Consider the following 24,015-nt stretch of genomic DNA (forward strand, 5'->3'; position numbering starts at 1 on the left):
TTTTGTAAAGACCTCAAAATGAGTGCTATCAGATGGTTCACTGCATGATAAACCCTTTTCATCTTCTTTGTAGCAGCCGTTCGTACTTATACCTCTCTAACTATTGCACTACATGTGGTTTCAACTGAAAAAAACTGCATTATGTTTTTTGCAACCAGGTCATTTGCGTATGCTGTAAACATGCTTAGTTGTGCCTATTTTTGGGTCACTTTTCTGACATTCAACTGGCTAATAGAGTTGATTCATCAAACTGTTCACTGTGTGTTGTGACTAACAAACACTTCCTGCCAAAAGTTAAAGCACGATTGCTTTCACTGTATGCTGACAGCCTGATACTTTCTTGTTGCAACGCTGATGCAGTGTTGAACTCATGCACGTGATCTTTAACATATTGGTCTCCTGGTGAGTACACATTTGCCTTGATTTTGAAAATATAATGTGTCGTAATAATCAGTTCAACAATAACTGGTATTCTTCCTTTTCATAGGATGTGAAATCCACCAGTAGTATGGACTGTATTTGGACCCAGGCGATGGATGGTCTAAGTAATGACATAATTGGCCTCCTCCTTCCGACCCCTGACCCGTCTCAGTCTGAACCTCATCTCTACTGGGATGTTGTTCTCAAAGAAGATGCTCCTCAGCAATCTACAATTGGGAATCATTTGAAGGAGTTCCACATGGAGAACAAGTGTATCAAGGATTCAAATGTGACCTCTGTGTCAATCTGTGACATCGCAGCAGCAGCGAGGGAAGCATCTGTGTTGGAAGATCTTGTGGTGAAGATGATTGAGGCCAAGCAAGTGGGTGATGGACTGAATGTGGCCTACTCAGGGGATACAGTGACCCTAAAGACGGCGTTTCAGGAAGGGTTGATTCCAGCTTCTGTCTATGTTAACATTCTTCAGAGGCAGAAGACCTGCCAGAAAACGATACACGAACCTTCGCCTGCAAATGAGTCACATTTAGAAGCGATGCAGGTTAATAAGCTGATGTCAAAGTGCATAAGTGCAGTAGACAGAATATTAGAGCTGAATCCCACTGAGGTAAATGTTGCCGGCCCAACAGAAAGGCATAATTCAAGTGCAAAACAAGGAGTTCATTCTTCCTCTGGCAACTTACGCGATGGGGATGGACTAATGGTGGATGCAGAGGTTCAGTGTGATTTGATGAGTTTTAGCAGTACGCTCATCGTGCTTGGGAACAGGCATCAGTTCATAGGCCTTGTGTTGCCTCGGCCAAATGAATCCCAAATTATTACCACCTCATCAGAGTACTATGAGCATCACACCACTGATGTGTTTGACAGCAGGCTTCTCAGCAATAGAGGGAAAATAGCAGCTTTTTACATTCCAGAAAAGTCTGAGGTCGTGGATATCAATTTTGCAGTACAAAACGGTTACATTGACGTTTACATGGCGGACATCTTAAAATCTATTGAAATCCCTGATGAATTTCTCGATGTTGATTGCCTAAATGAAAAGTTTTCATCTTGGTTCATGTGTAGAAAACTCCGACTAGATGGATGTAGCCGTGCTGGTGATGTGTTTACACCTTCAGAGACAAAGCAGCTCTTCATATCCTACCTAAAGATAAACAGTTACATCAATCTAAAGTCTCAACACAGGGTTTTAATTCTCGACAAGCAATTAACAAAAATGATCCAGTTTTTTCTTGAAGATTCTGTATTTTACGAGAGCACTCAGCACAATATCGTGCCTTGGACTTTCAATGCTGATGATCTTCCAGAGCAGGTGAACTATGAAGTGCCATTCATAAGTGAGAAAGCAGAAGAGATGGAGATAAACACAACAAATTACAAAATCACTCCTCATCATTTTGTTCCCTCATTCGTTGGGGTACCTGATAACAACATAAATGCAAATAATCTAAAAATTGATTATATCATTGATAGCACAGAAGCTGCTGTGCTCTCTCAAAGAACCACAGACTACAAAAGACTTGATGATAGTTTATATATTGAGGACAGAGATGATGCTAAGGGTTTTTACAATATTCCAACTACCCAAAAGATTCATGGACTACCCACATCCGTGAACAGATGTATTGCTGACTCAACCTCAGTGTGTTCAGAGGAAGGCAGCCATCAACTTCCAGCAAAGTTTATTGCTGAGCCATCGTGCAATACAGCAAGGATTATCAATAACACTCCAGATGAGAATGTGTATAAGGGAGGAAAACATCACAGTAATATTCAATTGGAAGAACGATTTGAAGAAAAGAGCATTTTGGATGACTCGCCTGTCTATGACCTGCAGGAAACAGCTAAAGAGACAGTTTTGAAGCCTAGTCCATCCCTATCCTCTCATAAACTCTTTGATTTAAATTTTGTTTACTCAGAAAGAAAGTGCAGCCAACCTTACCCAGATGATGACAATCTTGGTTCAATTAATGTGAGCGAAGACCGAGAAACACACAAGCCACCCAAAAGGAAGTCTTCTTTCCTAATAGAGGATGACAATAGAGTTTTAGTATTAGATGAGGCAGGAGGAAATCTACCAGAGATAAGTGGTCTTCATCATTCCTCTTCATTAGTTTGTGGTCATGCACCTCTGATGATGTCACCTTCCTTGAGGGAGGAGGATTCTCCAGAGCGGGTCCTTCACTTGGAAGAATCGGCTTCACTCTCTGATGTCACCAACTCAGTTAATGGAGTCAATAACCCGCTGGCTGATAAGCAGGATGATTACCGAGAAACTGCTGCTTCATCGAGCCCACTCACTCCATACAGCAGTGTTGCACTTGAAAGTCATAAGAGGTCTTCCAGTAATCCATGCTGCAAGGTTAACTCAGTCATCGAGGATGATTTCTACAAAGCTGGAAATGTGCCAAAGTGTGAAATGGGTAAAACATCACTTCAAGTTGCCCCTTCTGTCGAGGCTGTGGCTGGTTCCGCATCACCTGGAGATGCAGTCAGAGGTGCACATGGTAACACTGTCATAAAAGAAGACGGCAACAGACTCCAGCAAGTTTTTCTTCCTTCGGAGAGTGGTCATGCTCTCGAACCTGAACCCAGCAACTCTTTGTGTGATGTGCTCAGTGAAAGAGTTTTACAACAGTTCAACTCATCATCTGATAGATATTTTGTGTCTGATACATTTACACCAAAACATCACAATGATCAAAGTTGTGATATAGATGTTGAATATTGTTCTCCGGCATCTGCCAATGTTCAAACGCTGACTGGTTTGAGGTGCAGTCCAATACACCTAGAAGAAGGACAACTAACAGAAACAAGTGATTCTGAGGAGAACTGTAATGCATCAAGAGAGGTACGGGTGGGAGAGACGTGCCAACAGAATCCAAATATGGGAAAATCATTTTCAAGCCCACCCACTTTACCAGACTTCACCCAGAATTCTGACATCAGATCGGAACACAAAGGCCACCATACACTTCCAGATCAATATGGGATGGATGTAGATAGAAATACTCAAGTAGTTACTGATATTTTGTCACTCAGCACAGTTCCATTACTGATTTCAAACTCTGTAAAGCCACTTGTCAATCACCATGAAGAAGTGATAAATGAAGCCTTTAATGGACGTGACAGTAAAATTGCTTCCAATATAAGAAGTCACAGTTCACTAACATTGGACAAATGCGTATCTTTTGAGAGTGATGCTGCTTGTGTGAAAGATTTGAACAGTTTGAACAAAAATGAAACAAATAATGGAGAAGTCCATGAAAGACAATCTGACACTCCAACAGCAAAAGATGAAGATGAATATGGTGCCCGATCAAGAAAAGAGCTAGAGGAGTACATTGCCAAAACTCAAAGAGATGAAGACAATTCGGATGCCCCAACGAGAAACGATCAAATGAGGACTGATACCCCAGCTACAAACAAGGGAGAGGACGTAGATGCTCAAATTAAAATAGATGAAGCATCATCTTACACCCTAACTGGAAATATTCAAGAGAAGTCTCATATCCAAAGTAGAGATGAAGAGAATGCTTATGATGCAATTGGAGATGTTGAAGTGGAGTTTGACAACTCAACTAGAAGAGATGAAGAGTGGTATGATGCTCCACCAATAAAAGATGGGGAGAATTGCTTTTCCCCAAATAGGGAAGATGAGGAGTACAATTGTGCACCACCTGGAGATGATGGAGAGGAATCTAATGTTTCAAGTGGAAAAGTCGAGGGGTCCAATGCCCGAACTTTCGGAGATGAAGACTGGTCTGATGCCCTAACTGGAAATGTTCAAGAGGAGTCTTATATCCCAATCAGAGATGAAGAGAATGTTTATGCTCCGTTTGTAAAAGTTGAAGTGGAATCTGACAACCTAACAAGAAGAGATGAAGGGTGTTATGATGCTCCACCTGTAAAAGATGAGGATCATTATTTTTCTCCAACTGGACAAGATATAGAGTACTCTAGTGGTCCAACTGGAGATGATGAAAAGTGTTTTTGTGCTCCACCTGTAAAACAGGACACTGATGCACCAACAGTAAAAACTGAAAAGAACATTGATGCACAAACTGAAAAATATGAAGAGTGTTCTATTAATCTGTATGAAAAACATGAAACTGGGTCTGCTGTCTCACTTATAAAACATGACAGTGGAGTTGACTCCCTCGCTGGAAATATTAAGGAAGAGTACAGTACCCTACCTAGAAGCGATGGAGGAGGCTCTGATGCCCCACTAACAAAAGATGAAGGGGGGTCTCCTGACCCAGCTGGAATGGTTGAAGAGAACTCTGATATACCAACCGGAAGAGATTCTTATTCTGATTCTGATTCCCCACTGGTAAAAGATGATGATAGAGCTGATGGCTTAAGTCAAAAAGTGAAGTTAGAGCTCATCAATTTGTTTGGGAAAGATGTACAAAGTTTGAACAAAATTGAAACAGGACACCAAGAGGGAAAAGCTGATGACCCGCAGCCTTGTTTTCTAACTGGAAACGATGAAGGGATTGATAAGTATGATGCACCAACTGGAAAAGAGGTTGACGAGTCAAATGTCAAAACTGGAAGAAATGAAGAGCTGTCTAACTCTACAACTCGAAAAGATGAAGTCAAGTTCAGGATCCCAACTATAAGAATTGAAAAAGTCTTCAGTACTTTGCAAGAAAAAGATGAACAGGGCTCCGATGCCTCACTAATGACTGATGAATTTGGTTCAAATGACCCAACTAATAAAACATTTACAAACAATTCTCGTGACCCACGTGGAAAAGACAACTTTTTTGATCCAATTAGGAAAAATGAAGACAAGTCTGATTCTCCATCGACAAGAGATGAAGATGAGTCTCATGTCTCACTTGTAAATGAATGTGGTTCTAGTTCTCCACCTATAAAAGATGAAGAATGGTCTGTTGCCCCATCTCAAAAAGAGGAGGGCTCTCATTCCTTGCTAATAAAAGATGAAGAGAGGTGTAGTGACCCAACTGCAAAGTCTTATCCCCAAACAAGAAGGGATGAAGAAGACTGTTATGGCCCATCTATAGATGAAATAGATGAGATAGAGGTGTTTGATGCCCAACCTGTAAACTATGAAAATGAGTCTGCCTCCATAATGAAAGATGAAGATAGGCCTAATGACACAACTGTAAAGGTTAGAGTACCGGTATCTGTTTGTCCAACTAGAAAAGGTAAAGAGGACTCTCACACACAAACTGGAAAGAGAGAAAAGGATTGTAATGCCTCTACTGAAAACATCAAAGAAAAGTTATACACCCCAATTAGAAGAGTTGAAGACAAGTGTGATGAAAAGTTGTCTGAAGTCTCACTAATGAAAGATGAAGAGGAGTCTGATAATTCAACTGGAAACATTGATACACAAATTATCAGAGATAAAGATAATGTTGTTGCCCTATCTGAAAAATATGAAGACAACAATGTTGCTCCAAACAGAAAATATGAAAAAGGCTCTGCTGACACAACTGTAAAAGTTGAAGGAGAAGTTGAGTCCTCATCTAGAAGAGACAAAAACGACTCTGGTGCACGAATAGATGAAGAGAAGTCTGATGCCCAACCTATATCTTGTCCAGATGGGCCAAAAGGCCCGCCTTTAAAAGACGAAGCATGGTCTCAAGCTACAACTAGAAAAGATGAGGGATCTCATACCTTGACTAGAAATATTTTTGAGGAGTCCTATACCACAAATAAAAGACAAAAGGATTCTGATGTACCACTTTCAGAAGGTGAAGAGGATTCTGTAGCTCTAACCAGAACACATGAGAATTGTAATGAAAAGGGGTCTGATAACCCACATGGAAAAGATCAGGAGAACAATTTTACTGTAACTGGAAAAGATCAAGAGTATTCCAATATCATACCTGTAAAATGTGACAAGGGTTCCGGTGCCTCACTTGAAGCAGAGCATCATGACCCAACTAAAATAGTTCAAGAATGTGATACCCAAACTGCAAACAATGAACTTTGGTATAATGAGGACTATGATGCTCAAAGTAGCAAAGGTGAAGAAGAGTCTTTTGCCCCAAGTGGAATATATGAAGAGGGGTGTGATGTGCCACCTTTCAAAGATGAAGCTGGAAGCATTGAACAGGAGTTCAGTACCCTTACTAGAAGCAATGAACAAGACTCTGAAAAAGTTGAAGGCTCTGATACCCCACCTGAAAAAGATAAAGAGGATACTTTTATTCCAACAAGAGAAGAGAAAGAGGATTCTGATGCCTCACTTATAAAATATATTGTGGAGCACCCTCTTACAACTGAAAAAGTTCAAGAGTGTGATATTCCAACTGAAGGCCACAAAAAATGGTCTCATACCCCAGCTAGACAGGAAGACTCTGATGCTCAAAATATAAACGATGAAAAGGAGTCTGATGCCCCAACTAGAGTAGATCAAAAGAAGTCAGGTGTCTCACTTTTAACGATTAAAGAGTCTGTAATGCCAGCTGGAAATATCAAAAAAGAATCTAGTACTGCGAAAAACGAACAAGACTCTGAAAACGCTGATTGCTCTGATACCCCACATGGAAACGCCCATGGAAACGGTCAAGGGAATTATTCTACTCCAACCGGAGAAGATGAAGTGGTGTCTGTTGTTATACCCATATACGAAAATAGGTCTGATTCCTCATATCTAAAAGATAAAGCAGTGTCTCTTGACACAGCTGAAAAACTTCAAGAGTCTAATACCCCAACTGTAAGAAATTACGATTTGTCTCATGCCACATCTAGAAAAGAGTTTGATGCTCAAACTCAAAAAGGTGGAGAAGTGTCTGATGCACCAATTGGAATAAACGAAAAGGGATCAGATGGCTCATTTTTAAAAGATGAAGAAGGCTCTGATATGCCAACTAGACACACTGAAGAAGAATCCAGTAGCTCAGCTAGAAGAAACAAACAAGGCTCTGCAAAAGATGAAGGCTTTTATACCCTGACTGGAAACACTGAAGATGTGTTCCATATTCCAACTAAAAGAAACGAGGAAGACTCTCATACCCCACCTGGAAAAGATGAGGAGGGTTCTAGACAGGGGTTTGATGATTCAACAATGAAGGATGATGAAGGTTCTAATGAACTAACTGGAAAAGTTGAAGAGGTGTCCAATGCCCTGTCTGGAAAAGATGATAAAACCTCTGATGCACCACCTGAAATATTTGAACAGGAGTGTGATCCTGCCCTAATAAATTACTCAACTAGAGGAGATGCAAAGGACTCTGATGTCTTACCTTCAAAAGATGAGGCGTCCTCTGAAGCTAAAGCGGTAGATGAGGAGAACTCTCCAACTACAAAAGATGAACAGAACTCTGAATCTCCAACAGGAATAGAGAGTGGGGAATCAAACGCTCCAACTATCCATCTGCAACTTCTGCAGGTACTTCAAAATGTTTCCTCAGGCCAAAACCTCTCAATGCTCCAAGAATTGATGGAGAGCCTTGCTCGAGGGAGTCACACCCTGGAATGTATCAAAGAGGAGAGCTCAGAGGATGAATTGCTGGCAGAATTGTCTCCTGAACTCTCTGCTGACAATGTGGAGATCAAGAATCCGGTAATTATCCCCGTTTTGGTGAAAATGATATCCAATTTCTTTCTGTTTGCCTTTCTCATGCATATTTCTGCTGTTTTCCTACAGCTCTTTTCTACCCAGGATTACCTCGAGTGTGTCGGGAGACTTCAAGATCACGCTGATGTTTTAGAGGATGTTAGACGAGACCTTTTAACTGGGGAACCAACTGGCACCAACATGGAGGAATTACAGATGCAAATAGATGAAATCCAGGTTAGAAAGTGAAGTATATTACATCTGACAGTCAAGCCACAACATTTGGTAGACCTGCACAATCAGATCCAAATACAACTGTTACTTTGCAAATGATACTGGTCTATTATGATTGACATAGTTAATTAAAGTGGCTCAGGTGGTACAATGATCCAACCCAACCGAAAGGTTGTGGGTTCAATCCTGAGCCTTGTGACCGTGTCGGAGTGTTCCTAATTGAGCAAGATATAAACCGTTTACATTAGATGAAACTACCGGAGAATCATTTGTGATATGACTTTATAACCAGAGCTCATGAGATTGTGCAGGTGTACTTCATGATCTGATTTGTGAGTGTTCACCTCCTTTTAAATCTGCTTTTATCCAGTCACTGGAGTCCCAAGTTTCCTTACTGGCAGGTGTTCTGACTGAAGATATGGAAAAAGCCAAACTGCTCTTAAATGCTTCTGATGAGAACATTCCTGCACAAATCCGTCAAGATCTGTCTTCAACATATGTGGATTTGGAGCACAATTTTACTGCAGTTTGCCAAGAGTGTGCAGAAAGAACTCAGGCATTGTTTCGAGCAATGGAAATTAGGAAGGTGAGTGTTCAAGCAGAAGTAAATACAACACAAGAACCTGGTGTGACATCAGTGTTGTTATATTGTCAATATGATTTCAGGCACATTTAGAATCAACATACCAAAAACATCTTGCCGATCTGGATGTGTTAGCGCATCTCATCCAAAAGGAAATACATATGGCAGATGTGGATTTCAGCACATGTGATGTTAAAGGACTCAAAAGCTGCATACAGAAAAACAAGGTATTTTAATTGGTTAATTATCTAAGATCAAAATTTGCATTTGAATAGCTGAAAGTAGTTTTAATTACAATAATTTAAATTACAGATTGCGTGCAGACAGCACATTTTGTTTTAATCAGATCAGAGCCAGGTTCATATATTGTACACTGTAGGCAAGAAGCTTACTCCTGTTTTTATTGTTCCAGGATGCTGAGAACCATCTTCATCAGGAGGCCAAACTCAAATTAGAGGACATCACATTTGCTATCCAGAGTTTTATATCTGAGCATGCTCACTTGTTGAGTCCCGCTCAGAGCAGTTGCCTCCTCAAGTGCCTCAGCAGCACTCAGAGAGCCTTCAGGGACCAGACGGACAAACTTGTCACCATGAGGTGTACCTTAGATGTCCTACTGGACACCAAGGAAAGGGAAGACCAGAAGAAGGTCTGCTTGTAGTTATGCTGGTCAACATCGCAGAAGATGTAACGTCTGTGTTGGCATGGATATTAGACTAAAATTTGAGTTGATAATAGATGTTTGGAGTTAAAACTATTTTATGTTCAGCATTTATTTATTTATGAATGCAGTTGAGAACATACTAATGAAACACAACACGTTTGTTTTTGCGCCTATTTTTTATGAGATGAACTCAAAGATCTAAAACTTCTTTCACATACACAATATCAAAATTTCTCTCAAATATTGTTCACAAACCAGTCTAAATCTGTGATAGTGAGCACTTCTCCTTTGCCGAGATAATTCATCCCACCTCACAGGTGTGCCATATCAAGATGCTAGTTAGATACCTTGATTAGTGCACAGGTGTGCCTTAGACTGCCCACAATAAGGCCACTCTGAAAGGTGCAGTTTTATTGTATTGGGGTGATGGTGTCTGGGGACCCAGAAAACCTAGCCTGGCAAGCAACACCCAATTTCTTGAAAAAGGAAGTGGGTCTGGACAGGCGTCCATTGACAGCAATTCGGCTCTGGCCCGAAAATAGGCCAGCCAATCAAATTTGTCTATTTGGATGACGTTGTTTTTGTGAGCAACGTCACTCTTCAAGTCATTCACTACTGTCTCTCTTCGGCTGGATGTTGGATTTTTACTTACTTACTTAAAATACTTCGAGTCGCTATTCTGACGTCACTCCGCCCTTCGCTCATTCGTTCATTCCACGGTCTGTTTGCCCCGCCTCAGGAATGCGAATGATAAGACGATTGACCAGACTCACTCTCCGGCATGCCGCGAGTGATTCAGGATTTCCACTCTACAGAAAACCAGTCAGTCCTGAGTGGCCTTTTATTGTGAGCAGTCTCAGGCACACGTGTGCACTGAGTCATGGTGTCTAATCAGCATCTTGATATGGCACACCTGTGAGGTGGGATGGAATATCTCGGCAAAGGAGAAGTGCTCACTATCACATATTTAGACTGGTTTGTAAACAATATATGAGAGAAATGGTGATATCGTGTATGCGGAAGAAGTTTTAGAAATTTGAATTAATCTCATAAAAATGGGAGCAAAAACAAAAGTGTTGCATTAATATTTTTGTTGAGTGTACATACTATAATTCTCAGGTCACAGTGCCTTAGTCTTGTTCAGTGTACGATTGAATGATGCAGTGCTTGACCAGTGCTTCACACTAACCTCTGTGCTGATTGTGTTCTACAGGCCTCCAGAGACCCTTGTGCAATTAACACAGGAAAAAATGCACTGCTGGAACTCTTTTCAGTGATCTAATGCTCATTCTGTTTAATATCTCTCTGTGCTTATTTTCGTCTCAAGACCAATGCAATGACTGGCCAAGCATGTTTACAGCATACCATATGTCATATCAAAGGAGATGTCTTACGCATATTTTGTATGGCTCAGTCTGTCTAAGCACGTAATTTAATCAGATGGCCTTGCCTTTTTTGTCTACAGTCCATACTGGAAAGGCACCAAGAGATTGCAGACAAGTTAGAGGAAGTGTGCGACAGTCTCACTTTGACTGAGAACCGTTTGATTGGTCACCAACAGCAGGCTAACAATGCAGAGTGTGTCACAGACCTGCGGCAGTACCAGCAGGAGCATCAGGTACGACCAACGTCTTAGCTTGGCATTTAGGAAATTCCGAAATTGAGTGTCTTAATGTTTTACGCCTGTCTGATCTCAAGACCTTGCAAAAAGACGTCTTGACAAACGCCACTGCTTTGACTGAGGTCATCACCGGTACGAATCGTTTTTTGGAGGAAAATCGTGGCAAGTTGACAGCGGATCAAATTGATGATATTGAGACCAAGTTGGAAGAAGCGAAAAGCAAGGCCAAGCTCATCCAAAAGCAAGCTGAGGAGTCCAGGAAGGACTTAGAGAAGGTTGTTACAACTGCTATAAAACAGGAGAGTGAAAAGGTCAGCAACAGTTTGATCGCCTTTATAAATCTGTAACGTACTAGAATGTAAACACAAAATCTGTTAATTTGTTAATATATCTATTCAGGCTGCAGCTGTTGAGCGTCTTGAGGAAAGCAAGAACAAAATAGAAGGTCTACTAGAGTGGATCTCAAACATTGGGGATACAAATGGAAGAAGTATTGATGAAACAGACCTCATAAGCAAAGAGAATGGAAACCTGCCAGAGGAGACATTAGACAAGTTACGGAAAGGAGAGAAGGACGACGCTAATGGCAACACCTTACATCGAAGTCAAAGTGGTTTTGACGGACAAAGTGACGCCTGCATGGACGTTGACAAGCAGTATGAAAGAGTCAAGGTGCGTTTGGTTTACCGCACTTTATAATATTAGTAATAATTACAAATAATAGATGAAAAATGCACACATATTAGATGTTTGTAAATACAAAAACATGACACATAATTCAAAACCATTCTATTAAAATATTACACACAAAAATATAATATAAAACTATGTTAGACAAAAAATACATTAGACATAAATATGAGAAACTATTTTAAAAATATTGGCAAAAATACAAAACTATTACACAAAATATTCACTTTAAATACAGACAGTAGAAAAAATTGAATTATAATGAATAAAAAACATTATTTATATCACAAAAACTCCTAAATTGCTTTAACCATTGATTGAATAACGTTTTCTTAGTCAGCAGAAAACTTCCTGTTTCTTTTTTTTTTTTCGCCGAGTGCCAGGGCAAAAAGAGGAATTGTGGGATATATCGGTGCTAACCAGTGATGTAAACAGCACAGTTAACTTTGACGCTACCATTAATTAACAGCGTAACTAACCATGTTTTAAACAATGCATATTCCACGGCCGGTTAGTTAACGGCGGGTTAAGAATTTAACCGGCGGTTAAAGGTTAAACAGTGGTTAAAATAACCGAGAATTGAACAACCGGGCCCAGATCAATAAAAGTGCAGTGCAGAAGATTTTATGGCATATCATGTCTTTTTTTGTTCATGCAGGCTCGCCATCAGGAAATTCTTTCCCAGCAGCAGGATTTGATCATGGCCACCCAGTCGGCCCAAGCCCTTTTGGACAAGCAAGCTAATATTCTGACTCCACAGGAGAAGGAAAAACTGCAGAAGAACATCCAGGAACTGAGGGGGCGTTACGACGCATCCCTCACCCAAGCTGAGCAGCAGATGAAGCAAGTCCAGTGTGTCCAGGAGGAGTTGAAGAAGTTTCAAGATGATTGCGAAGAGTTTGAGGGCTGGTTAGCGCAGGCTGAGGGCGAGGTGGACCAGTTAGGTGGCTCAGCCAACTCCTTAAAAATCCTTAATGATAAGCTCCTGCGACAGAAAAGCTTTTCAGAAGATGTCATCTCTCACAAGGGCGACCTTCGTTTTATCACCATTTCGGGCCAGAAGGTTCTGGATGTGGCCAAAGCTTGTGGAGTCGCTGACGCAATAGCGAAAAATGGCCTGATGCAAGTGGATACTTCAGGAACCTGTTCTGCTGTCAAGGATAAACTGGACTCTGCAGCCAGTCGATATAAGACACTTAACTCTCAGGTACAATATTTTGTTGGGAAAATGTGAGTGCAATGACATATGTTTACCACTTGGTGGCAGCATTTGTCTTCCCATGAAAGAGAAGTAAAATCAGTCCACTGAACAGTCCTATTTGAACACATTCACAGATACAAATTAAGGAACCTCTTATAAATGATGATGCTAATCATGCATACTCATCATTACTTTGATTTCAGTGCAACCAGCTTGGCAACAATCTCAAAGAAGTTGTTGAAAAGTATAAGAAGTACGATGACTCCAGCACGGGCCTTCTAATGTGGCTCGAAGGTTCCGAGGAGGAAGCGAGGAAGCAGCAGTCAGAGGCCATCGCTGCTGAGCCACAAATTCTCCAGATACAGTTGGAGGACACTAAGGCAAAGAATACTAACAAATATGATTTGCTATTGGTGTAATGTTAAGTTAAGATAAGATTAATACTAAAGGCTATGTTATTATCTTTGTATCTATGATACAGATCTTATATTGAGGCTCCTTTGGTGATGCAGATGTACCTAAAGTTGTGGCTAGTTTAATTCATCTTGTCAATATTTTGATTGTGAACCTCTTGTTGTCATCAACAGGCTTTACAAAGTCAGATGAGCGGACATCAGACTGCTATTGACACGCTACGCAAAACAGCGGATTCATTGATCTCATCTGATGGAAACCTGCTGAGCAATTTAGATGAGATCCAGGAAACAGTAGGTGAGGGTCTACATGTCGTAATAGCTGCCTTTTACATCATCATTTAGATCATTGAAGTTTGGATGACAATTGGATATGTTATCTTGGTGCTATAGATGACGTAGTGGAGCGGTATGACAACTTGTCCAAGTCTGTGAGCGATCGCAATGAGAAGTTGCAGATGACTTTGACACGCTCCATGAGTGTCCAGGACGGACTGGATGAGATGATGGGATGGATGGAGGGAGTGGAAGCCAGCGTGAAAGAGAACGGGAAAATTCCACTGGACTCTACGTCCATCACAGACATGCTCAGCAAAGAAACAGTATGTATTTTCGCTATTACAGTTCCTGTACCATTCCCAGTGGTGGGCTGGGAATTTGGTACCTGGGCCTTCAGTAGGGATTTTCCTAATGTAATCCATATCTTAAACAAAAATAAAAAATAAAAATAAATAATAATAATAATAATCTAACATCTGCATGTACTGGATGGAATGAAAAAAACTGTGGCTACCTCTCTTGATAATTTAATTTGATATCATTCTTTGCTTTTAAAGGCCATCGAGCAGGACATAGCAAGTCGCCAGAGCAGCATCTCAGCCATGAAATCAAAAGTGCAGAAGTTTGTTGAAACAGCCGACCCCTCCTCAGCGGCCCTCCTGCAGTCCAAGATGGATGCCCTCTCCCAGCGCTTCTCAGATGCATGTGACAAGCACAAGCAGAAAGTTTTGCGTCTGGAACAACTTAAAGACAAGGTGGAGCAGTTTGAGATGGTCGCAGCAAGTGTTCAGCAGTTTGTTGTGAGGCGTTCGCAAGATCTGCATGAGACCGACGGGCCAGGAAAAACCTTTGAAGAACTCTCCGAGCTAACGCAGGTGAGTGGACTGCCAACAATGTACAGTTTAGCTGCTGTTGCTAAAACAAACACCAGAGTGATTAGTGTTTTTTTTTGTTTTTTTTTAGAATACAAGAGCTGAGATGGCTGAACATGCCGGTAATTTGGAGAAGTTGCAGTCCTTGTCCAAGGAGCTGTGTGAAATGAGCAAAGATGGTAACAGAGCACAGATCCAGAGCAAGATGGACAATCTGGCAAACATCTTCAGCACCTTCAAAGACACCATCAAAGAAAAGTACCTCCCATTCCCGATTTCTGCATGAAAAGTCACATAAAATAAATGAGTGACACTTGATGACTGATTTTGTCTATTCTGCAGGGAGGAGGAGGTATCATCCTGTCAGGACCTGCTAGGAGAGTTCAGGTCTGCGGCCAGTGCTCTCAGCAAGTGGCTGGAGGAGACCAATGAGAAGGTGCCTGTGGTACAGAAAAGTTGCAGTGCTAAAAGTTTGGAGAAGGACCTCCAACTAGTCACTGTGAGTCACCACATCCCGTTATCAAACTGATAATCATAATTATGTTTTATTTGTCATTGTCTGAATAGATTTTTAATATACTAGTTAATTAAATTTCTGGACAAATTGCATCAGAAGGCCAAGAGGCAATGACAATTTCTGGAACTATTTGAAATTACATTGAATGGTGTGGAGTGATATTGAATGACATGTTATGATATATAATGACCTACAATGAACCGAACCTTATGAAGTTGGAATGGTTTGAAACGGTCAATATATGTAGAAACTGGATTATTATTTTTTTTCAATCGTGTGAATGGGAATAATAAATAAAATATCTTAAATAATCTGAACAAGTTGGTAGTGGAACTTTGAATAAGTCAAGAAATACTGAGTTGAGATGGAATTGTACTGCATGTCGGATATCCTAATATGGGATTTTTTGGGGTGAAAAATTGGGAAATTTGGGAATGTACACATTTTTGGCATAGCAGGGTACGTTTCTGTTAATCTTGGGGCATCTAAGGATCACTTCCTGTTTTATCTGGGACACTTGGGCTGTGTCTGAATGTGCACCCTACTCCATATATAGTGCCCTACTGAGGGGTTACGCCATTTTGTGGTATCGTCCGAATGTACAGGGAACGAAAATGTAGGACACTCAAAATTACAAACAATGCACTCTGAAAAGTAGTGAACATCAATGTTCACTAAACTGGGTTGATATAGACCACAATGCATTGCGAGTATGAAAAAAACATACTCACGAACGACAGCGCAAGTGCGGGAATCAAAGCGGTGCATTAATACATATTAATGTATATACTACGGAAATATAATAAATAATAACAATTTGTTTTGTTTGAAAATATGAACAAAGGAACATTTTAAGTTACGTTTAAGTTACGGTGGTCACGTGATATGCGACGAGAAGAAAGTAGTGAGCTGGCTGTCTGAATCGCCAATCAGAATGAATTAGGCCACTACATAGTGTGGGGCTATGTAGTGCATGTGGGGTTAGGATAAGGGTGGACATTCGGACACAGCCCTGCTGTTTATTTTGGGTTACTTCCGGGTCACTTCCTGTTGATTGTGGGGCACTTCCGGGTCACTTCTTGTTCAGTTTGGGGCACTTCGCATACATTTTGGGACACTTTGGGGTTACTTCCTGTTGATTTTGGGGCACTCCAGTGTCACTTCGTGTTCAATTTCGGGCACTTGCCATTAATTTTTGGATACTCTATGGTCTTTTTCTGTTTAATTTGGGGTGCTTCCTGTTGCTATTAGAGTTTTGGGTAGAAAAAAAGCTACATTTTGGGAAAACTGAATTTTTGGAATAAAATAAATGCAAGCCCGGAAGGCGTACATTTTTGGAACACATTGAATTTGGAATGGTGAGAATATGTCAAAAAATGTGGAAGCAGTAGCAGGACAAAATAGTGCAAGGAATAAAATATTATTTTTTCTAATCATTTTAAAGTGAATCAATATTAACAGATGGCGGAGTGAAACCAACATTTTTTCTTTCCAGCTGCCATTAATCCAACAGTACATATTTTGATTGTTGATTTTTTCCATAGGGATTACTGGAAGAATGGACATCTAAAGGCCCTGCTGTGCAGGTTTTGAACAGCAGAGGATCTTCACTATGCAGTCGCATAGCTATTCTCACATCCCCTGCCAAAGCTAAGATCCCTAGAAACACAGGTAAACCCACCAAACCCAGTCTGTATGATTTATTTAAAAAAAAACATGTGTGATGTGGAATTTTGGTATTACTGTGCATGTTAATGTTGCATTGTTGCTAACTGGGAAATGTACCCTTAACTTAAGCTTTGTCTTCATGTCTCTGTATTAGCTCTTACTAATGGTGGTGGTCCAGTGAGCCATTCCTACCTAACCAGTAAAGGTAATCAAGTGTACATGAGGGTATTGCAATGTGAATGCAATTAACATTACTGGGTTTGGCTGCGTTGTAGTACTGGATAATGTACTGAAATGTTATTGAGGGCATGCAATGTAATCAAATCATGATTAACTATATATATATATATATATATATATATATATATATATATACATATATATATATATACATATTATATTTATATTTGTGTGTGTGTGTTCTTTCGAGTCCTGAAATGTTATGTATGTACCTATTACCCTCTAATATATACCAATATGTCAGTAATTAACTTGCAAAATGAAGATACAACAAGCTATTCATATCTAAATTGTGTTAATTCCTCAGAGCTGATGACAATTCAGCAAAATATGTCCTTCGTCAATGAGGGCTATTCCTGTCTGGGTGACACTCTGAAGAGTCGAGCAGCTGAGCTGAATGGATCCGTGCGGGAGCTGAAGGATGCCAAAAAGGAGACAGAAAACATGATGGCATGGCTAGAGGACATGAAAAAGATGACAGCTACTTGGAAGGATGGCGCCGCAGAGAAAGATGCAGTGAAAACGCAACTAGAACAGCAGAAGGTGATGAGATCATACACTCGTTAAAATGGTGCTTAAAGCTACACTGTAAAAAAAGAATCAGTCGTTTTTACGGGGAAAACCGGCAGCTGTGGTTACCAGGGAAATTCTGTAAAAAATACAGTGGAAATGTAAAGAACATGCTGCTTTTATACTAGTTTGTTCTGTAAAACATGCAGATTCTGTTTGTTGTACATGGAATCCCAGTAAAATTCTGAAGCAGTTGCTGTTTATTATACATTAAATACCAGTAAAATAAACAAGTTGTTCTGTAAAGTTGTTTATATTTCCACTGTATTTTTTACAGAATTTCCCTGGTAACCACAGCTGCCGATTTTTCCCCGTAAAAACAGCAGATTTTTTTTTACATTGTATTTACAGTAAAATTCTGTGAAACTTGTTGCCAACTTGTCTTTAAATGCTGCAAAAAAAAGATACAGCAATGGATTTTACTGTTATCTTCTAAAGTTAATTTCAGATCATTAAAGATCAGTGATGCGAGGGAGAATATTGCTTGTTAATATATTTAATCCAAATAAAACTGCAAGCCTATTTCTCAGAGGCTGAATTTAACGAGCATGAAATGACAAGTCATTGATTCAATAAAGAGCTCAGTCTTCTTAGGAGAAATAGGCCAGACAAAATGAGTATCTTCATTTCACTTTCTCTGCGATAGTTAAATTTAATGTGGATTATTTGTCACACATGCATACATAAATACCGGTACATATTTACAACTTGTCATTTATTTCTGTAATTATTTATTTTTATAGGTGTTTGAAGAGGACATGAAGCAGAAGAAAGAGCAGCTCCACAAGCTGAGGGAGAAGCTCATTGACTTGATTGAAACTCATCCAAATTCACAAGAAGCAGACAAATGGAGGCAGATGTTGGCAGAGATAGGTAAGCACTAATAGTTTTTTTTGTTTAGTTTTTTTGTTGAATTCCATTAATAGAGCTTGACTTTTACATTTACATCGCTTGAGGTCACAATTGACTCGTGACCTTACCATAATGCACCCTGCCTGCCGTCGAATGTTAAATCAGCTGCTTTTTGAAATTCAATTAACACATTTAAGTAGCCAAGTGCTGCACAGTGAGAGATGTGGACGCTTCATGGAATGTCGCTGACTCATGCTCTGCTGCTTTAGATGCTGCTTGGGCAGATATCAGTGGCTCAGTGATGGAGAGGAAGCAGCACCTGGAGCAGTCCAACAAGAATCTGGACATCGTCCAAAGCACTCAACTGCAGCTTGGTCAGTGGCTGTCAGAAAAAGAGCTGATGATGAGTGTCCTTGGACCGCTCTCAATTGACCCCAACATGCTGAAAATGCAGAAGCAACAAGTCCAGGTAAACACGGTTTAGAATGTTGTATCAAAAGTACACACAATTTGAAAATTACTATAATGGGATATATGAAGATAAAAATGATATATTACTATAATATAAAATAAGAATGATAGAAAATATCCCTCATCATTTTACAACTTTTTCTTCAAAAAGTATTTGTTCAATTTACAACAGACAGTATATAATATCAGGGGTGTCAAACTCATTTTTGTCGTGGGCCACATCGTAGTTATGGTGTCTTTCAGTGTGCCATTATGACTGTGAACCCATTTAAATGTGTTAAGCCTTATATTATCACATACACAAATTGATGGATAACCAGCTTTTAAATCAGAAGCCAGTAAATAATTGCTTGTTTGTTCAACTACACTGTTTTTTAATTGATTTTAAAGGAGGGATTGGTAAGAAGACATGGTTGTAAAATATCATATCTGTGTTGTTAAAAGTCAAAACAATTTGCAAGAAACATGAAGTTGACGCAGATGATTTGCCTTCGCGGGGCACAGAAAATGATGTTGTGGGCCAGATCTGGCTCCGGGCCTTGAGTTTGACACCAGTGTCAATATATAATATAATATTACTATAATGTATAATAATTAAGACTACATTAGTAGTAGTAGTAATAGTATTGCCATTTTTTTCTTGATAAAATACAACTTTATTCTTGTACAATTATGATTCCTTTTTCCTCACCATAATACAACTATACACTTGTAAAATTGTTACTCATTTGTAATTTTTGTATTGCAAATCTGATGGGGCAAACAAAAGAAACACATGATCTTAGTCCAGCCTTATTCCATTTGAACCAATTTTTTGATATGCAACCTAATGTATGAAGGGTCAGAAGTTTAGTCTGGATTTGATCCAGGCTGCATGTTGTTATATTGCTGTCAAATCGCCACATCATGTTGGAATTTATGCTTTTGTAGGATTTCATTCTATAGGATCCACAAAAATAATGTAATTGGATCAAATTTGACCAACCTTCACCTTTAATGAAGTTGTTTACCAGAGAAAGAGCCTGCTGTGTTCCCTCATTATAACGCTTGGTGGCAGTGTTACTCTGCAGATACCTTAGAGACATATGAGCGAAGTAATATAAAGTAAAGTAATAATTAAGATGGCGACTACTGAAATGTAGTTTATATCAATGGTGTACAGCTGCCCAAACTAATAATGTACTACTGATAGCCTTTTAAGTCAATATATATATTTTTTCTCTATAGTCTGACCATATTTCATATACTAGGTTGGCTGGTTTTTCAAAATAGGACCTTGTGAACTGTAAGTGTGTTTGTCCCAAGCACATTAAGCAAATACAACTCAACATGATTACGGTTTCTCTTGTTTAGATCCTTCAGAATGAATTCAAGGGCCGCAAGCCTCAGTTCGACCAACTCAAGGAAGCTGCGTCTGCCATCTTAAACTCATCAGATAACCAGGACCCCTCAAATGGGAAGTTGGTGAGGGAGCAGCTCACTACTGTCACTGAGAATTGGCAAGGACTTATAGGGCAGCTGGATCAGCGAGATGGCCTCATCGACCAGGCTGTGTTGAAGACGGGACAGTTCCAAGAGCTGCTGAGGACCCTCAGCCAGACCTCTGCTCAGCTGGAGGATCAGCTCGGCAAGCACCAGGCCAGCAGCACCCAGCCAGATGCGGTGAAGAAGCGGCTTGAGGATGTCCACAACATCTTGGTCCAACTAAGAAAGGAGAGGGGAAAGCTGAAGGAGGCTGAAACCGTTCATGCGGAGCTCACAGCGATGGTGACTGAGGACTATCTCAAAGCTGACTTAGACAGGCAGCTGGAGAGTGTCAGCAAACCTTTCCGACAGCTGGAAGAGAGAGCAGGTTTGTCGTCTTTATTTTATGACAACAACAATGTGCCAAGACTAAGAGTTATGAAAAAATAATTTCCTGGCTCCACCTAAAGCCAAATTAAACTTGGGAGGTTAAGTTATTTTTTGTGGTAGGGGAACATGAATTTTTATTTCAAGGATTTTCCAAAATGTTTTTGTAAGAATCTGCTCATTGATTATTTAATGACAGTGATCAGAATTACTGAACTAACAAATGTGTAAAAATGACTGGGTGAAAATGAAAGAAAAAAAATATTTCAAATTGTTTCAGATTTCTTATACATCCAAAGATCCTGGTTATAGTCTCATTTATTCTTCATCGTAACAAATGTTTAAGCCTTGTCAGTCTACCCTGAGTCTTCTTTTTCTCATACTGCAGCCAAACAAATTGAGCAGCTGAACTCAACCTTCGCCAGTTCCCAGCAGTTTCATCAGACCTCCAAAGATTTCCAGTCATGGCTGGCTGAGAAGCTGCAGGACCAGTCGAAGCCTCAGCCCATCTCTGCCAAAGTGGATGTCCTTGAAAAAAGTCTAGATGAACACAGTAACCTGCAGGTGGCACTTAGGGAACACGAGGCCACTTATAGTATGATAGCAGGAGAAGGCGAGATGCTTCTGCAGAGCACTGATGGTGCAGAAAAGTTGGCACTGCAAGGTCAACTGTCTCTCCTCTCCTGTAACTGGCAGGAGGTGAAGAAGAGCTCTGAAGCACAGGCTGATAAACTTAAGGCTGCCCTGCAGAGAGCTCAGAAGTTTGAGGAGCACATTGAGAAGCTCAACGCTTGGGTGAAGGAGTGTGAAACCAAAGCGGGTCGAGTCAAACTCGCTGTTGAGCCTGTTTCCGTAGAGAACGCCGTAGCTCAAGTGAAAGCTCTTCAGAAGGACGTGGATAAGAACAGAGGGATGGTGGAACAGATGAACACTGCCTCAGCGAGCCTTCTCGAGGTGGCTGACACTGACACGGAAGGAGTTAAAAAAGAGGCGGCCAGCATTTCCAAAGGAGTGGACTGCATATTGGAAGGTCTTCAGAACAAAAGAGAATCCTTGGAAAAGATCTTGCATGCAGTTAAAGAATTTAATGAAGGCTCCAAAGAGGCCAAGGCTCATCTTGATGGAGCTAAGAAGCTTCTGGATGCTTATGAATCCCAGGGAGTGCAGGCCTACAGCAATAAGAACTTGACCAACATGAAGGCTCAACAAAAAAGCCTAGAAGGCGTGCAAAACCAAGTAGAACACCTTACGAGCTTAGCAAAAACCCTTGTAGTTGATCTCCCAGATGTTGATGGAGTGACAGACTTATTACTGGAAGCTGACAGCATAGAAAAGGGCTACAACACATTTAACAAAAAACTAGAGGAGACATGCCAGGTCCTGGAAGGTAAATTGCAGGGCATTGGGCAGTTCCAAAACAGCATCCGGGAGATGTTTACCCGCTTCACAGACCTGGATGATGAGTTGGACAGCATGCCTCCGGTGGATCTAGACTTGGTTGTTCTTAAGGAGCAGCAAGAGACCATCGAGAGCTTTATAGCACAGCTACAAGAGCTGATGGTCAACACAGCCAAAGCAGGCGATGGCTGTAAGAGGATGCTTGAAACAGACTCCTCGCCTGACCTGTTGGGCCTGAAGAGAGACCTGGATGCGCTGAGCAAGCAATGCGGCAAACTGATGGACCGAGCCAAAGGTAGAGAGAGGCTGGTGCAGAGTACTCTGGTCAAGCTGGAGGAGCTCTGTGGAAAACTCCACAACGTGGAAGATGGACTCTGTCGAGCTGTGGACAAGGAAGCGTCCCAAGGAGCAGTCGGCATGGAGACAGACATCATCAATCAACAGCTGGAGGCCTTTAAGGTGCGTGCCCCAATATTTATAAATCTTTTAAACGATTTAAATCTTTTAAACAATTGCACATTTGGATTCCTCGTTGAATTCCCTTTCCAACAATACCTGTTTTGTAAAGATTGACCCAGTAGTTCCTGATATATAAGCGTTTAAATAGCCCCTTTTGCTGAAAAGATCCAAATTTGGTGGGCCGTAGCTCCGAAACTGCTGCTCCAATTTACCTAAAATGTCCAATTTAGTGTTTGCTTGTTTTTGAGAGCTCAGTATTATTCATTTGGCAGCCTTCCCGAGTCAACATGTCATCATCATTGTTTTTTTTGTGGTTTTTTTTGCGTGTGTGTGTGCGTGCAAGTTTGTGTTCTTTAATTCACCTGAAAACCTGTTAAAAATCCCAAACCCTTCACCTTAACCGGATACTTCCCGCCAGAGTCGTGAAGTTGTCAGGAGACCAGAGGAAGGATCAAAGGAAAGAAAGATGAAACAAAGTGAAATCCAGCACCAAGCAGACACCACCTACCACCCACAGTTAGAAAATAAGAATCACCAACCCCAGAAATATCTAAATTCCAACAGATTAGGGAGACCTCAAGAGGCCAGAGGAAAGACTAAAGGAAGGAAGGCTAGATGAAGTGAGATCCACAAACATGTCCAATTTAGTGTTGCGCCATCACTATCAACAACTACACCTTGTTTCATTAAAATCTAAATATTTTTGGGAGTGATTTGGCACGGAACAACCATTTTATTAATCTCATATTGTATAGGTGCATTTATTAAAGTTTCCACATATTGTTCTGTTTCAAATCAAGAATCAAGCCATTCACAGTTTCAATGCTTTTACTTTTGCAGTTTCATAGTAGTGCTAAAATATGCAGATCATTTCCACAGCACCGCCTCACAGTGGAGCACATAACTAGCAGGCTTCATTCGAACCCTCTCAGTACAAAAGCCACAATCCTCTGGGGACTGCATGCTCGTCAAAGGCATCTGGTCTTAACAAAAGGGCCTTTGCTTTAGGCGCTAGGTAGACTTTGGGACGCAGCCAGGTGGTTGCCAGCATGGTGTCACTCTAGTCCTGGATGATGGATGGATATGGGCGTCCATTCTTTGTATTGGAGTCAAGTTTTGTGATTAAAACCAGTAGTTGCTTAAAGTTCAATTTTCCAGAAGATAATATGGAGGTGGTCTCCTCTCCTGCTACTGCTTTCACTCTTTTAGGAAGATGCTCAGTAAGATGTTTCAGTGATTTTATCTGGGAATTTCAGTCCCATTTATTCAGGCCAACATCTGTGAGGTCATACGTTACTGGTTTTGGGACCTGAGAGAGGGCCTAATGGGTCACTGACTCTGTTCTTCCACACCAAACTAACCCAGTCTTGATTTATGGACTGAGGCACAGCCATATTAGATCAGAAAATTGCCTTCCCCAAACAGTTCATACAAACTGTTCTTCTAACCAA

General features: G+C 40.6%; 2 protein-coding genes across 16 annotated transcripts in view; both read left to right on the forward strand.

The window, feature by feature from the left end:
- dst (dystonin) overlaps nucleotides 1-24,015 on the forward strand; it is a 114,111-nt gene that overhangs the window by 54,275 nt on the left and 35,821 nt on the right. For 14 of the 15 annotated variants that reach the window (XM_086092723.1, XM_086092726.1, XM_086092729.1 and 11 more), the window contains 17 exons: nucleotides 10,928-11,080; nucleotides 11,161-11,394; nucleotides 11,483-11,755; nucleotides 12,432-12,980; nucleotides 13,178-13,354; nucleotides 13,562-13,685; nucleotides 13,781-13,989; nucleotides 14,224-14,541; nucleotides 14,630-14,796; nucleotides 14,881-15,037; nucleotides 16,600-16,726; nucleotides 16,878-16,928; nucleotides 17,271-17,506; nucleotides 18,277-18,406; nucleotides 18,655-18,854; nucleotides 20,210-20,708; nucleotides 21,096-22,564. In XM_086092723.1, coding sequence (XP_085948849.1) covers nucleotides 10,928-11,080; nucleotides 11,161-11,394; nucleotides 11,483-11,755; nucleotides 12,432-12,980; nucleotides 13,178-13,354; nucleotides 13,562-13,685; nucleotides 13,781-13,989; nucleotides 14,224-14,541; nucleotides 14,630-14,796; nucleotides 14,881-15,037; nucleotides 16,600-16,726; nucleotides 16,878-16,928; nucleotides 17,271-17,506; nucleotides 18,277-18,406; nucleotides 18,655-18,854; nucleotides 20,210-20,708; nucleotides 21,096-22,564 — 5,073 coding nt within the window. The remainder of the gene's footprint in view (nucleotides 1-10,927; nucleotides 11,081-11,160; nucleotides 11,395-11,482; nucleotides 11,756-12,431; nucleotides 12,981-13,177; nucleotides 13,355-13,561; nucleotides 13,686-13,780; nucleotides 13,990-14,223; nucleotides 14,542-14,629; nucleotides 14,797-14,880; nucleotides 15,038-16,599; nucleotides 16,727-16,877; nucleotides 16,929-17,270; nucleotides 17,507-18,276; nucleotides 18,407-18,654; nucleotides 18,855-20,209; nucleotides 20,709-21,095; nucleotides 22,565-24,015) is intronic. The other variant, XM_086092725.1, reaches the window with a different exon arrangement.
- Nucleotides 1,749-9,488, forward strand: LOC147164001 (uncharacterized). Its single transcript, XM_086093480.1, has 5 exons — nucleotides 1,749-7,987; nucleotides 8,072-8,218; nucleotides 8,586-8,801; nucleotides 8,882-9,025; nucleotides 9,211-9,488. Exons 1-5 carry the CDS (start codon nucleotides 1,796-1,798, stop codon nucleotides 9,457-9,459), a joined length of 6,948 nt encoding a protein of 2,315 aa, XP_085949606.1. The 5' UTR covers nucleotides 1,749-1,795; the 3' UTR covers nucleotides 9,460-9,488.

Source organism: Leptonotus elevatus, chromosome 13 (genome assembly GCF_054856555.1).
Source record: "Leptonotus elevatus isolate MCC_2025b chromosome 13, RoL_Lele_1.0, whole genome shotgun sequence".
Taxonomy (NCBI): Eukaryota; Metazoa; Chordata; class Actinopteri; order Syngnathiformes; family Syngnathidae; genus Leptonotus; species Leptonotus elevatus.

Coding starts and splice junctions, on each gene's coding strand:
- LOC147164001 (XM_086093480.1), top strand. CDS start 1,796: ATGGAGATAAACACAACAAATTACAAAATCACTCCTCATCATTTTGTT. Junction 8,802..8,881: donor GAGCAATGGAAATTAGGAAG/GTGAGTGTTCAA, acceptor ATATGATTTCAG/GCACATTTAGAATCAACATA. Junction 9,026..9,210: donor GCTGCATACAGAAAAACAAG/GTATTTTAATTG, acceptor TTATTGTTCCAG/GATGCTGAGAACCATCTTCA.